The sequence below is a fragment of the Rattus norvegicus genome, chromosome 1 (assembly GCF_036323735.1).
Source record: "Rattus norvegicus strain BN/NHsdMcwi chromosome 1, GRCr8, whole genome shotgun sequence".
Taxonomy (NCBI): domain Eukaryota; kingdom Metazoa; phylum Chordata; class Mammalia; order Rodentia; family Muridae; genus Rattus; species Rattus norvegicus.
This window is the reverse complement of record NC_086019.1, coordinates 190,145,620-190,161,070: the sequence shown is the minus strand read 5'-3', so window position 1 is coordinate 190,161,070 and position 15,451 is coordinate 190,145,620. Positions and strand designations below refer to the sequence as shown.

Below are 15,451 nucleotides of genomic sequence, written 5' to 3'. Positions count from 1 at the left end.
TTGTGCACATAAGTTCATATAGCTGGGTGCACATGTGCACACATCTCTCCCCCCCACACACACACTTACTTTAAACCCCTCTTTAAAAAAGTAAGTGCTCAGTTGAAAATAGACATAGAAAAGAAAAAGGCAAAAGGAAGGAAAAATCTCAGAGTAGGGTTGAACCCAGAAATACCTACATAGAGAGCCTTAAAGAGGGTTTCTTATTTTTATTTTAGCCAAAAATTACACTGAGGCAGACATTATTTGAAGGTGTTAGAAATAATAACATTTTGTATAGAATAGAATAAAGAACATGTGGAGGGTGTTTTGAGAAGTTTTAGCTTTCAAGAGAGCTGCCTTTATAGAGAGCATCTCCCCCCTCCTTCCCTCCTTTCTCCTTCCCCCTTTCTCCTGATTGGTTCTTGGGTAGACTCGAGAATTCTCACCTGTAATTGCTGGGATTATTGTCAGCTACTGGCTTTCTTGGACTGCTTCTGAGTATAATGGAATTGCCCTTGAATTTCATTACTGAATTTAAAAAAAAATGATTTGTGTGTGAGAGGAAAAGGGAGGGAGGGAAAAGGAGAGAAAGGGAAGGGAGATGGAATATGTGTGGGCACACACCAGTGTTCATGCCCTGTCATGGTAGCTTAGCTTCCATCGTGAGTTTTGAACTTTGTCTAGGTCATCAGTCTTGTGTCGCAGGTGCTTATTTTTAAAACAAAAACAAACCTGCTGCGCCATTGTGCTATCCATCCCCTGGGTGTTTTTCTTGCTCTTCAGGGAGGGATAGACATTTCTGTAGTCTGTGATGGGAAGACAGTTAACTTTCTTTTTCTGAAGCTTAGAAACTTTGTGTAGCATAGGGAAGATACAGCAGGGAAGAGCCACATTTAAAGTCACACATGCTGGAAGAAAGGTTTAGGTACAGTGGTTTGCTTTTTAATTGTGACAGATACTTGTCCACCTTTATAAAAGTAACAGCTCACTTTTTAATAATATTGTTGAATTTTTTAAAAACCGGTAGGGTGCTTTAAGTAGCATCATGCTTTTGAAAGTGTTCCTTCTCCATCTCTTGCTGGAGACAGTATTACAGGGGATAGAAATAGTTACTTAATCTATTAAATGAGTATTTTAAAATTAACTGTAACTGGACATGCGTATAATCCCAGCATCTGAGAGGCTGAAGCAGGAGGACGGCCACAAGTACCAGAACAGCTTGGGCTACGTCGTCGTGTCTCTAAAACTCAGTGACCGCGGTAGTTGTTTAATGTTACAGATGTGTTGCTCTGCCACATTTCTTTTCTTTTCCTTTTTAATTAAAAATTTTGAGACGACTTTGTGGTCCATGTTGCCCTTAAACAAACTCCTTTTTAAAAATTGTATTTGTGTCCTTTGGCAAGGGAATGGTGGATATTATAACATGTATGTGGATATCATAACATGCATGTGGAGGTCAGAGGGAAACATAAATGAGTCAGTTGTCTGCCTCTACCGGGTGGGTCCCAGCGAGCAAACCTAGATTGTCAGCCTTGGTATCCTCTGCCTGCAGTCGCCATGCTGTCTCTTGCCTTGAATTTTGATTTGTCTGCCTTGGTCTTTGGCTGCTGGGATAACAAGTGTGGTGACACACCTAACCTCGCCTCATGTTTAATTCTAAACTTTCTTGCAACATGCTAAGGTCAAAAATGTTAAGATGTAGAACTCTGAAGCTGATTTAATGTGAATGTTGAAAAGGTCGCACAATTGATCTATATTATCACTGGTATGTAAAGTATTGTATTACTGCCATGCATATCACCTGGTGTCCTTGACAGGGGGATGCTGGGAAAAGTGCAGTTGGCTGACTGTGGTAGAGTATGCTTGCATACACCTGCATGGTAGAAAGAGCCTAGTCTACCGAGGCTGTGTGGTGTAGCCTGTTGTTTCTTGACTATAGACTTGCACCACATATCATCACACTGAATGCTACAGGCAGTTGTGACAGTATGTTGTTATGTGTCATAACTATATCTAACCATGGAGAAACTACAGGAAACCTAGTAGAAAATAGGAAATTTTAGGTCTAGTGTAACCTTAAAAGACCAATAGGTCTTTCAAGGATACAGTAGTTGTCTATGACAGAATTGTCTGTCATTCAGTATATAAGTATCTCTACAAATAACCAAAACTTGGGTGAGACTTGTACAAAATTTGTCCTGTTTGTTCCCAGCTGCTTTTTAAGTGCCTGCTGGTAGAATTTGAGAACTTGAGAATAAAATTTGAATGGTTAGTAAAACAAAGTTTCATAAATGAGTCTTTTGCAGAAGTGTTGCTTAAGGTGGTCTGTTCATGAGCTCAGCCCTTCACAGCTGAGTTTTGCAAATCCTCTTTGTAACTCATTGGTTCTATTCTGCTCAGAATTTGCTTTTTCCTGCAGTTGATCCAGTCCCCTGTGACAACCCCCCTTGGGCTGATCATGTTGAAGACAACTTCGGAAGAGCTAGCTTGTCCCCGTGAGGATCTCAGTGTGGCTCGGAAGGAGGAGTTGCGGAAGCTGCTGCTGGACCAGGTGCAGACAGTGCTTGGGCTCTTGACAGGTGAGTGAGTGCTTTGGTGGTGCCTTGAGACAGGTCGGCTGCAGATGTGCAGAGCTAGTCTTCTAGCTATCACTGACTTAGTGTAAATGTGGGAAGAGCTTAGTTCTGGTTTCCTAGCGCTCAGGGCCACAGTCTAGTGCATGGTAAAACCTCAGAGGAGATTTGTAACTTAATTTTCTAAGAGTCTTTTCTTAATTGGTCCTCACTGTGTGACTAATGAGGTACATATGTAGGCCAGGTCTTAGGAATGTGATTCGCATGTTATAGTGTAATTTAAGTAGGTAAGTGCAAGCTCTTTATTTAACATAATTTGAATTTAAGATTAGAAGTGGGAGTAGCAAGATGAAAAAAATTCCTCTGTAGAAAAGTGAGACGAGTTGTGGGGTTACCCCTGTGCCCTAGGTTGTAGTTTTATGTGGCATTCCATCCCAGCTATCTGATCACAGTCTGACTGTGCAAGGGGAAAGAGGAGAGGAAGTCTATCACACAGTGAGGCAGGAAGGTAGCAAGAACATCCCTGAAGACTGGGATGTATTGTAGAAATTATTTAATCCCAATTCTGTGTCTACCCTGCCTTTGATCGTTTAGTTCCTGGATAAAAGACACACAGCTTTTATGGTTTACAATAAACCTTAAACAGCATAAGAGTTGGGCAGATCTCTACCTTCGATGTTACTCAATTCTACTTTTTTATTGATAACCTGGAGTTATTACTTACTTTGTTTCATTTGGGCTTCTTTTAGTTTCATTTGGCCAGCCCTCAGGGCCATGTTTTCTTGACTCCTTGACCCATGGTGTCTTTTTTTCCTCCTCCACCTTTTTCCAAATCTCTTGGTTCTCCTCCAACTTCCAAGCCCAGGAACCCTCAACCCAGTCTTTGTTTCTTCTGTTCAGCTACTAGGCCCTTGAGGTGCCTGGAAATCACTTCTTAATTTGTAGTGGGAAGACATTTTTCCATATTGTATCTTTTCTATTTGGATATTCTGGAGCTTTTTTCCTTTTGTATGTCTGTTTTAGGGATTGGCGTTTGGTGGGTCCTTTAAAACATTGATTAAAGGAATGTTTGTTGGTGGTAAGCTTGTGTGCCACACACGTCTTCCTATCCAATCCTTCTCTTAATCCCGGATGGAAACTCAAGTCTCAGAGCATCTATTCATTCAAAGCACACGGAACTGGTGTTAACTGGACATTAAGTTTATAATCAGGAACTTATCTTGTGCACTTGCCCTGCATTTTATTCCTGTATACATATAAAGCATTGAGAGCAAGTTTAAGTGGTTTTGAAAGTCTTGCAGCCATCAACTCTAATTCCAGAACATTTTCCATCACCTCAGAAAGCAACCCTGAGTCCACAAGAAGTCACAATTCTTCTCCAGTCTCTGGCAATCACTAATCAACTTTTTGTCCATAGGGATTTGAGATTTTGTTTGCCAGTGCAATTAATCTAAATCTCTTTAGATTCAGGCAGATTCTTCCAACAAGGGCGAAAAGCAACCACATTCATTACCAAAATGTCACAAGAATTAAGTTTCTAGGCAACATACTAAAATTCTTCTTTGAAACCTCTTGAGCCAGACCCCTACAGTTCAATTCACCCTCAGCACCAATGTCTTCTATATTCCTACTTGGATAGCCCATTAATTCCCCCTTGAAGCATTCCACTGCTTTCTTAATCCAAAGTCCCCAAATCCACATTCCTTCAAACAAAGATATAGTCAGGCCTATCACAGCAATACCCCAGTCCCTGGTACCAACTTCTTAGGGTTTTATTGCTTTGAAAAAACACTATGACCAAAGTGACTCTTAAAAAGAACAACATTTAATTGGGGCTGGCATTTGGGTTCAGAGGTTCAGTCCATTATCATGCCAGGAAGCATGGCATTTTGTAGGCAGACATGGTGCTGGAGAAGGAGTTGAGAGTTTCTTCATTTGATCCAAGGCAGCAAGGAGGAGACTGACTTCCACACTAGGCAGAGCTTGAGCATGGGAGACCTGAAAGCCTGTCCCTGCAGTGACACACTTCCTTTAACAAGACCACACCTACTCCAACAAGGCCACACCTCCTACTAGTGCCACTTTCCATGGGCCAAGTATTTAAATACATGGCTCTGGGGGCCATACCTACTCAAACCACCACACCCAGTAAGGAAGGTATTGGGATCATCCTATAGGTTCGCAGGGGTAAAGAGTGCAAGTGGTTTGACCCAGGAAGCATTTGGGTATACTGATCTATCCTGACTGGATTCCTTGTCTGCTTTCTAAATCCCTTTCATGTAACCATAGAGCTGGTGCATTGAGTCAAATGAGTTTTGTGCTGGGAAACATTTGGTTGAAGCCACACAGTAGACAGTTTCTCCAGCAGAGAGAGTAAGATAGGAGAAGAAGGTTAGTGAGGGAAGTAGAGGAATGGTCAACGATCTGAATGGTGGCTGGGCAGAGGGTGGCAGTAATGAGGCTTGGAACCAGAGACAAGCTGAGAGAATGACACCACATGCCAGAGAAGGGTTTGGATAGTGTCCTAGAACACCAGGATGGCCAGGAGGGTAAGTGTGAAAGTGACCCTTGATAGATGTAGCGGTCATGAACAAGGTTGGAGAAACAGTTGGGGAGAAGCCACACTGTAAGGTCCAGAGGGAACAGTAGACATGCTGCACTGGGACAGGACTGTCAAACGAAGCTGGAGACATGGTTGAGTGGTTGAAGCACTTGGTGCACAAATAAGGAGACTAGAGTTCAGATTCCTAGGACTCACACAGATGCCAGCTGGGTTGGAGTGGGAGTGGGACACCTTTAGTTTCAGGCTCGGCTCCCAGAGCAAACTCCCTAGGGATACTAGGAAAGATATCCTGCCTCAAAAGAGTAAGGTGGAAGAACAATCAAGGAAGAGTCTCAATATCAATCTTGGACCTTCATGTGCATATGCTCATGCACATGTAAACATGTACACTGTACACCTACATGCATGAAGAGAGATAGCAACGAGTGGACTAGAAAGGCACAACTGTGTAGACATATAGAGAGGAAGGGAGATATGAATATTGGTGTTTGGTCAGTGGTATCAGGCTTTTTAATTTTGATTTTGTATGTTGGACTTAGTATCTCTCAAACTGTTCCTTTTTTTTTTTTTGGTAGGTATCTTGGAAACTGTCTGGGACAAGCACAGTGTTACTGCTGCCACCCCACCACCATCCCCGACATCAGGAGAAAGTGGTATGGTCTGCTGCCCTCTATGGTATCTTTGGCTAAATGTAGTTAGGGTCTCAGCTGGGAATTGCAATAGCGAATCTAATCCACCTAGGATGCAGATGTTCGTTCTTTCTAATCTTTTCTGGCCTTTCTGCCCAAGTCTTCTGAGGAGCTAGCTTTCTACTGTTTCCTTCTGGATAGTTGTACTTTCTAATGCAGTATTTTGAATAGCACGTATTGCTTCTTGCTTATCCGTCATGAAGATGACACCTTTGATCTTGTGCCGTTCACTTCTGTTCTGCCAATTTATTATTAAAACTTTTTATACTTATTTATTTTGTGCACAATGCTTGTGTAGAGGCCAGAGAGCAATGTTCAGAAGCTGGGGATCAAACTCAGGCTGCCAGGCGCCTGAGTACCTGCTCCTACCAGTACCTTGCCTGCCCCTGCCGGATTATACTTGCCATCCCTTCTGTTTTGTAACATCTTTGTTTTTTTCAGGTTCCCTGGCTGTTTTGTTTGTTCTGAGTTTTGCTATAAGCTGAGGCTTGAGATGACAAAGGGAGAGAAAGCTATCTTTTCTATTGACTGGGACAAAGGTCATATTGCCAGGGCAAATTGAGCACCAATGTGCAATAGTGTTGAGTTTACACTTTTCATGTAAATAATTGAGGATGTAAGAGTAATTCAGTGAAGTCTCTAAACAGTGGGTAAGTGATTCTGCTTATCCCAGATGCTATAAACGATTTCCAGGTGGGGCACAGGAAAGAGCATATTTCTTTCTGTCCTATAAAAGCTGATATGATGATAAGAGATACTTTTGCATTTCCCACCCCCTTAAGGAAGTGGGCTGTTGAATTAAACTTCTAAGCCCTAGGCTGTTCATACAGTTTGTTGGCATGTGTCTTGGTTAGGGTTTTATTGCTGTGAACAGACACTATGACTAAGGCAAGTCTTATAAGTCTTGCTTGGGTCTAGCTTACAGGTTCAGAGGTTCAGTCCTTTATCATCAAGGCAGGAGCATGGCAGCATCCAGGCAGACATGGTGCAGGAGTTGCTGAGAGTTCCACCTCTTGTTCTGAAGGCAGCTAGGAGAAGACTGCCTTCCAGGCAGCTAAGACAAGGGTCTTAAAGCCCATGCCCACAGTGACCACCTATTCCAACAAGGCCACATCTCCTAATAGTGCCACCCCTTGGGCCAAGCATATACAAACCATCACAACATGGGAGTTGAGATTCTTATAGACATCCTGTATCACTGAGAACACACTATGGTTTTGGGTTTAGGGCTACTCATAGAACAGTACTTTAATCTGTGTATCATACTCAGATTAAAAACCATTAGTCATTTTTCACAGTACTTAAGACATGGAGTTCTAGAGCATATATCAAGCCTTCACTAATGTGTGACCTTTGTGCTTAGTGACTATCTTCAGGTATTTTCAGTGGCTCAGCAGATACACATTTTTGCAGTATTTGAATAAGTAAGAAGAAATTTTGCAGATATAAAGAGAACTGAAGTTTTGTAGCATTACTTAAATTTAAAAGTTTACACTATCAGTACAGGTAATGAACTTCTTTATGCTCCGCAGCCTATAGCACTTAAATCATCCTGGTATATATGTGGTCTTGTTCATTGGTACATGTGTACTGAGTTGCACATGTGGAAGTCAGAGGATGCCTTTTCCCTTTCCACCTTACTCAAGGCATGCTCTCTTGTTGCTGTGCTGTGCATGCCAGGCTAGCTGGCCCCTACGCTTCTCGGTGATTCTCCTGTCTCTGACTCTGAACTTGCCATAGGAGTGCTGAAATTATAGATGTGTATACTGACTGCATTTGGCTTTTTATGTAGTTTCTGGGAATTACTCGAGGTTGTTAGGGTTCCATGGGTAATTCTTCTGCCCACTAATCTTATTTCTCTTTTCAATTTTTGTTTTGGTTGCTTGTTTGTTTTTGGTAAATTATGTGTGCCTGCCTCTCCTTCTGCCTCTGTCTCATAGCCCAGAAGACGACTTTGTTGGTTCTTCTCCTTCTCCCATATGGATACTGGGTATTGAACTTAGATTGGCAGGCTTGGCAAGAAGGACATTGACTTTCTGAGACATTGCAACCCCCACTTTACCTGTCTGTCTGTTTGTCTTTGTCTGTCTGTCTCTGTCTCTGTGTGTGTCTGTGTCTGTGTTTAATTCCCTTTCAAACCTGTTCTCTAATTCTCCCTTTCCCAAAACATTTAACTGTATATAGTGCATGGCCTCTTTGGGAAACTGATTGATGTTCATACATTTACTGTATAAGTAACATGGTAGTGTTGTACTCTGGTGCTGTCTGCCCTGTGCCCTTAGACACAAACTTCTGCATGGTTGTTGTATGAGGTGCTTGTCCTCAGTATTCTGTTTGTCTTCTGGCTTCACTAAGGAGCCTCGATCACTCCCAGCTGCCCCTATACAAGAGCCTCTATCTGTCCCCCATAGAGTTGTGTGAGAGTTGCTTTGAAATATGCTAGGAAGTCAATTGACAGAAGTGGTGACAGGATTCTAGAGGGCCAGATTCTGTGACAGAACTCTGTGAGGACTCTTTTGGCTTCTCTTGCCCCATGCGATGTTGCCAGCAGTGCTGTTTTTCTTTTTTGCTTATTAGATCACATTTTCTAAAGCCCAAACTCTGCACATCTTAATAAGCTGGCTGATCTGTTGCAAGTCTATAGAAAATTGTTTCTTCATGCCTACCACCTACTTGCATATGTAGATGCTACTAGTGGTGGGCAACAGTTCTTTGTGTTTGAAATTTTAGTTCTTTTGGTGTTAGGAATTATGGCTGACTTCTGATAGTTAGCTATCTTTCTGGTTACATCCTTTTCATCAATAAGAAACTATTATTTGATGATATGTTGTTCAACAACTCATTGGTATTTTTTGTCAAGGTTTGTGTTGTGATTGTTTTAATAAGTCTTTATTCTCTTGGTGTGGTCATATTTTCATGTTCCATTTTGTTTTTTTATGAAGCTTTGTCTTTGGTTTAAGCCTATAACTCACGTGGTCTTTAATTTTATATGTGGTGTTTTGGTATTATCTTTAGTTGTATTGACTATAAAGCATACTGGTTTTAGGGTTTGCTTTTATGGTGACTAAAGTGTTTTGGGAAAAGGAGAATTCATTGCAGTATTTCAAGAGGTTTGGTACGGGGTGCTGTAAAAGCATGTTTTGAATTTCCAGGTGATTTACTGAGTAACCTGTTGCAGAGTCCTAGTTCAGCCAAACTGCTGCACCAGCCCATCCCCATCCTGGATGTGGAGAGTGAGTATGTCTGTTCCCTGGCCTTGGAGTGTCTGGCCCACCTCTTCAGTTGGATTCCTCTGTCTGCCAGCATCACCCCATCCCTCCTCACCACTATCTTCCACTTTGCTCGATTTGGCTGTGATACCCGGGCCAGAAAGATGGCGTCAGTGAATGGCAGCAGCCAGAACTGTGTTTTGGGTCAGGAGCGTGGCCGACTTGGGGTCTTGGCCATGTCCTGCATCAATGAACTCATGTCCAAGAACTGTGTGCCTATGGAATTTGAGGAGTACTTATTGCGAATGTTCCAACAAACCTTCTACCTCCTGCAAAAAATCACCAAGGATAACAATGCCCACACGGTGAAGAGCAGGCTAGAGGAACTCGATGAGAGGTAATGAGAACAGGCGGGAGTCCTGTCCGGGAAAGGGCCTGGCTGCTTGTCACACCATGTCATGTGGTGTCTGTAACCACCTTTGGTTTCAGAATATGGGGCTACCAATAAAGATAGAAAGGTAGGTGTTGCAGAATGTTCAGACTGAACTAGAAGGGCTTGGGTGGTTAAGGGAAGTGAACTGAGTGTGAAAAGTGCTAGTGTAGTGTAGGCCTGTTGTCTCTTTCCCCATCCATCCACCTCCTGTCCTGTCCATACTCTGTCCCTCTTCCTCACTGTCTGCCTGCAGGTCTCATGTGTGCAGGAAGTGAGAGTGCGGCTCCTTCATAGGCAAGAACAGAAGCGGTCTGCAGAGGTACAGGGTTATATCACCCTTCTCACTTGCTACTGCTTGTTGGTTTTCACTACTGGACTTGCAGAGTATAGGAATGCTCTTAGTATTTTGAGTTTCACATAAATGATAGCTGTTGATCCAAGATAGGAGACATCTTAGAGTGGGTATGGTTTAGAGGCATATACTTGAATTGTATTGTTTGGTTACTGCCTTCTTGACCTAAAATTCCTCAGACTCATTTTTCTTGAGTACAAAAGATGACCTTAGTAAAGTATTTAGTCTGAGTCAAGGTTTCTTTATTACCATTGCAGGTTGATATTATCTGTTTATCTTACGGCTTTCTGACTCTCTCCTCCAACTCCAGTGGTGCTAGGGCCTGTGTCTGCCAGGCAAGTCTTTCTGCCACACATAATGGGATGTGCCCATGGGATGTAGGAGCGAGGCCACAGCATGTTCTTGGATAATCTGGTGCTGCTGCTGTGAAAGATGAAGGGCAGCTGGAGCTTGTGCTTCTAACAGTGTGGGCGTTGAAACTCCAGAGCTCTTGCGTGTATTACGCTAGTGAACAGTTCCGGACTTCCTGGGGCAGCCTGATTGTTATCTAGGGATGAGTGAGCTCAGCTTTTGTCTAGAGTAAGTGTGGTAAGCTGCAAAGTCAGCTGCCCCAGCTCAAGATAGATCTGTCATTTAAAGTGGGGCTTTTAAATTCCTGCTTAAAAACTGAGTGGAAGATTGGTTTGATTCATTGTAAATAAACTTTTTGAAACATTTGATTTTTATAGTCACGGAAGTACTAATAATCCATCCAATAGGATCTTTTTTGTTTGTTAAAAAATTTATTTATTTTGCAGTTGGGGGTGGGCACATGTTGTGTGTGTGTAAAAACCAGAATTGCTAGAATTGGTTTTCTTTTCCACCATGTGGATCCCTGGGATCAAACTTGGATCGATGATCAGGTTTGCCAGTAAGTGCCTTTACCCGGGCCATCTTTCCACCGCCCAGTAGGATTTCCCCTTATTATTTAGTAGTACCTTTCTGTATGGTTTTAAATGTCTCACAATTCACACAATTTCATATTCTTTCTAGCGTTGATAAAGAAAGGTCATCTTGTCTTCATATGTTAATAAAAATGTATATAACTGCTTATACCAACTGTGTTTGTTTTGACTTGTCCTGGATTCGAAGTGACAGCTGAGAGGTGCCTGGAAGCAGAAAGGTGACAGAAACCAGTGTGTGCTTGCTTCCTAGCTCTTGGTCCCTAACTAATTCTAAACCATTAGTTGGTGGTCAGATATTTAGGAGCTGCTTAACCAGGTCCTTGGCTTTTTTTCTTCCTCCTGCCCTTTTTAACTTTTACATTAGCACCTGTACCAGGAGGGTGGGCGAGGGGGAAAGTGAGGTGCAGACATCCCTAGTATCAGCTGTGCAGGAGCCTAGTTCTCGTTTGCGCAGGGACCCTTTCTTTCTTTCTTTCTTTCTTTATGGACAAGGTTTCAGCCCCTGGTTGGCCTGGAATTTGCTGTGTAGCTCAGCCTGGCCTTGAACTTGCGGCATCCCTCCTAACCTAGCTTTACTGGGTTGCTAGGATTAACAGCATGGTTCCCCATATATAGCTTGCATTTTTAAATTTGGGTTGAAGATTAAACAAGATTGATGGGTACTTTTCTTTTATGGTTAATAAGTGTTCCTTAAGATCAGTACGCTGGCTTGCTGGCTGGCTGTTGCCCCTGAAGATCCATGTAAAAGCCGTGGAACAGTACATATGCTCCATGAGAACTTGCTGTCCCCAGGAGTTCCTGGAGGTTGCAGAGAGAGAGGTTGTTGCTTTGTACTTTGCTTTCTCAAGATCAGTTTTAGTGCTGGGTCTGTGGCTCACATTTGTAATCCCCAGCACTGGAGAGGGAGAGAGGGAGAGAGGGAGAGAGGGAGAGAGGGAGAGAGGGAGAGAGGGAGAGGGAGAGGGAGGAGAGGGAGAGGGAGGAGAGGGAGAGGGAGAGAGAGGAGAGTCAGTCACCGAAGGTTTGAGGCCAGCATGGTCTATATAGTTCCTGGGCCACCTAGAGCTACGTAGCAGGACCCCATCTTAAAAAACAAAAAATCCCAACCAGATGATTTAATATTTAATGTCTTATTCTATGAGCCAGACATCTAGAGGCCAGGCAGGAGGGTTGGCCTCCCTAAGGACAGCAGGAGACTTTGGATTTCTGGGCCAGTTTGGTTCTTCTGAAAGGTCTTTTTTCCCTTCTGCTATTTCATGTATCTCTGCTTTTTACAGTTAATGATTTCAGATTTGCCTTTTCACATTAGTTAATATTCAGCCACGGTCTAGTATGTCCAGATAGTTTTTTGGAATTTGAAATGGGAAGGCATGTTCCCATCTCTCTAATCACTTTTTGTATTGGGACTTAAAATGCCAGTTTCTGAAACATGTAAGTGATAATGTACTGTGTGTTTAATAACAGAAACCTCTTACCTTGTAACCGTGCCTGGCTCACTCAGCTGTGAAGTGACTTGGGGATTATGGGTGAACTGAGGTGCTACTCCACAGTGCACAGGAAGGGCATTGCACGGGGAGTGAGTGGTAGTATCCTCTGCTGGGAGGTGGCTGAGGGATCTTGGTGGGCCACTTTACCTCTCGGAACCTCACCTATAAAATGGAAGCATGAGACTAATTTGCCTTCTAGCAGCCCTCCTCCCTTGGACTGGAAAGTTACTTTAGAGTGCAGTAGCAGTTCTTTGTTAGTTCTGGGTGTCAGAGGGGAGGACAGAAACTGGAGTGTGAACCTCACTGTATTTATGTAGATGCTGTCCTCTCTGGATAGACTGGTTCTGTCTCTGCCTAGTGCATTTTAACTTAATACAGCCTCCAAGCAAAGACCTGAGTTTTTTAGGTTTGCCAGATTTGAAAATGGGCTCATCTCCCCAGCTCCTTTCAGCAGCAATTCTTCCCCCTTAAGTGGGTCCTAACACTAATGCGTAAGAATGTGGTATGTGAGCTTGAGTTTGTAACAAGCAGGGACAGATAGTGTCTGAGGATTAAAGCTGCTTTTCTGCTGTGTTTCAGGTGATAATGGAATGAAGGGTTGCCTGTCTCGTAGGTAATTGTTGCAGGCCTTTGTGTCTTTAACTGAAATGTATTGTATGTTTGTATAGTGATGTACTGAGAAAGAGTTTGATTGAATCTAACTTTTCTTCTATAAAGGCGGCTGTATTTCTTATGCACCCTTTGTCTTGTCTTGTGTAGCTACGTTGAGAAGTTTACTGACTTTCTGCGGCTCTTTGTGAGCGTTCACCTAAGAAGAATCGAGTCCTATTCCCAGTTCCCTGTGCTGGAGTTCCTGACCCTTCTGTTCAAGTATACGTTTCACCAGGTAAAGCACCCCAACTAGCCTTCCTTTCCTAAACAGAGGGCCTCCTTCTTATTTCTAGGAGAAAGACCTCTTCCCTGGCATTTATTGTAGACTTTACTGTAGGAAGATTAATGCATTCAGTCTTTGTCAGAGCCCTATGCTGTAGCTCTTGCTATATTTGCATATAATCTCTATTTTATGGGTAAAGAGACTGAGGCACAGGGAGCAAGGTTCCCAGGGACATACAGTTCTGTGTGGAGCCAGGATTGAAGTCTGTAGTCCCTTCTAATTGTGCTAGATGAGCGGGATAGAGGAAAAATCTGGGTTTTGAAATATTTTGTTTTTTGAGATTATAATATAATTACTTCATTTTTCCCTTCCTTTTCTTTCCTTCAAACCCTTCCATATACTTGTTCTCTTTCAAATTCTGGGCCCTCATTCCCCCCAATTAATGGCTGTTGTGGTGGTGGTGGTTGGGGAGTGTGTGTGTGTGTGTGTGTGTGTGTGTGTGTGTGTGTGTGTGTGTGTTGTGTTCCTAACATAATTACAGGGCTTTCTTTCTGTTATGGAGCTGCTACTAAAGTTCTCAAGAAGACTACAGTGAAATACTCATGAGTTAAGTTTGGGTGGCACCTAGTTTTGTCCTCATTTAGGAGCTAAATACATAACCTTTTGCATAGCTCAGAATGGCTCTGTGTATGTGGTAATCCTTCGGCTTCAGTCTCTTTGAGAACTGAACAACTTGACCAAACAACTTTTAAAAGAAACCATTTAATTGGGGGCTTGCAGTTTTAGAGGCTTTTGATCATGATATCAGGGAACATAGTGGCAGGAGGGAACGCATGGCACTGGAGATGTAGCTGAGAGCTTACATCTGATTCATAAATTGTAGGTAGAGAGAGAGCAAGGATGGGCCTGGTGTGGGCTTTCGAAAACTCTAAGGCCATCTTTAGTGACACACCTTGTCCAATAAGGCCACTTTATTCCTAATCCTTTCTAGTCCACCAACTAGGAAACAAATAATCAAATATATGAGCCTATAGGGGCCATTCTCATTGAAAGCACCACATCATACACAAAACAAAACAAAACAAAACAAAACAAAATAACAACAAAAAAACCCCACATCAACCATAGGTGCACAGTTTGAATTTTCCCCAAATGAGTATAGCCCCTAGAACTACGATTCACATTAAGAATGTACTGACCACTGGAGATCTCTGTACATGTGCTTCCCTTCCCCACTCTTCTCCTGCCTTCTCTAGAAATAACCCAGCTTGATCTTAACAACAAAGGTTAATTTGCCTATTCTAGAATTTCTCTGAAGGAAACCATGTGATGTGTATTTATTTGGTCTGGCTTGAGGTATAACTGTTTGATATAGTGCTTTGTTCATAATCATTGTCTTCTACTAAATGGGAATCCTCTCTGCCGATCTGGGCCTTTTTGGTTTTGGGGAACCATGAATCATGGATCAAACAGTCTTTGTTTTGTTTTGCTTGTAGATAGGATCTCATGTAGCCTAGGCTGACCTTAAACTTGTGGAGCTAAATATGACCTTGAGCTCTTGAGTCTCTTGCCCCTACCTACCAAGTGCTGATATTACAGTTGTGTATCACCATCCCTGTCCTTTCTTTGCTTATTTGTGAGATAAGGTTTTTCTACATATATCAGAATGGCCTTGAATTTGTGGTAATCCTCCTGCCTCAGCATCTCTGGGACTATGATTACAGTTAGGCACCAGCCCATCTGACATAATCTTGAATATATTTTTTGATGTAGTCAGATAGCTTTCTATTAGTATATCCCTGGAATGGCACTGCTGGGTGAGTGAAGGATGAGGAGAAAAAGTTGATCTAAAAAAAACAAAACAAAACAAAAGCCAGTTTTCCAGCTGCAAGGGTCCAGGCTGAGAGTGCAGTATGTGTGTGGAAAAAAAAAGCAAATGGTTGTTCTGAAAGAGGGTCAGGGCGTGCAAAAACTGGAATGCCAAGAGGTGGCAGTGAGCTGAACCATTCCTGGGAGCAGACAATGGAGCAGGAGGTCATAGAGGAGGATTCAAGCTGAAGAAGTGTCAGGGTGGAGGGGTTAATGCATGCAGAGCCAGAAGTGAAACATCCTGTGTGTACCAGATCACTCAGTGGGCAGAGGCTGGGGTGGCTAATGAAGAGATGGTAGGTGAGGATGGAGGAAGAAAGCAGCTGCTGGAATGGGAAAGCTTTGAGACAGATTCAGAGATGTCTTAAAAGAGCATTTGAAAGAAGGTGAATCAAGTGTCAGTTAGAAACTATAGCTTAGCTGGAGCAGAAAGAAGGGTTAAAGAGCTAGTGCTGAGGTCGGAAAATAGGGCTTAT

General features: G+C 42.7%; 1 protein-coding gene across 5 annotated transcripts in view; it reads left to right on the top strand.

Annotated features, from left to right (window-relative positions):
• Positions 1-15,451, top strand: part of Xpo6 (exportin 6) — an 89,420-nt gene that overhangs the window by 31,068 nt on the left and 42,901 nt on the right. For 2 of the 5 annotated variants that reach the window (NM_001011935.2, XM_008759870.3), the window contains exons 5-8: positions 2,402-2,561; positions 5,694-5,771; positions 8,960-9,413; positions 12,992-13,118. In NM_001011935.2, the coding sequence (NP_001011935.2) occupies positions 2,402-2,561; positions 5,694-5,771; positions 8,960-9,413; positions 12,992-13,118 (819 nt within the window). Of the gene's footprint in view, positions 1-2,401; positions 2,562-5,693; positions 5,772-8,959; positions 9,414-12,811; positions 12,846-12,991; positions 13,119-15,451 lie in introns of those variants that run through there. The other 3 variants (XM_063286040.1, XM_039107197.2, XM_039107205.1) reach the window with 2 other exon arrangements.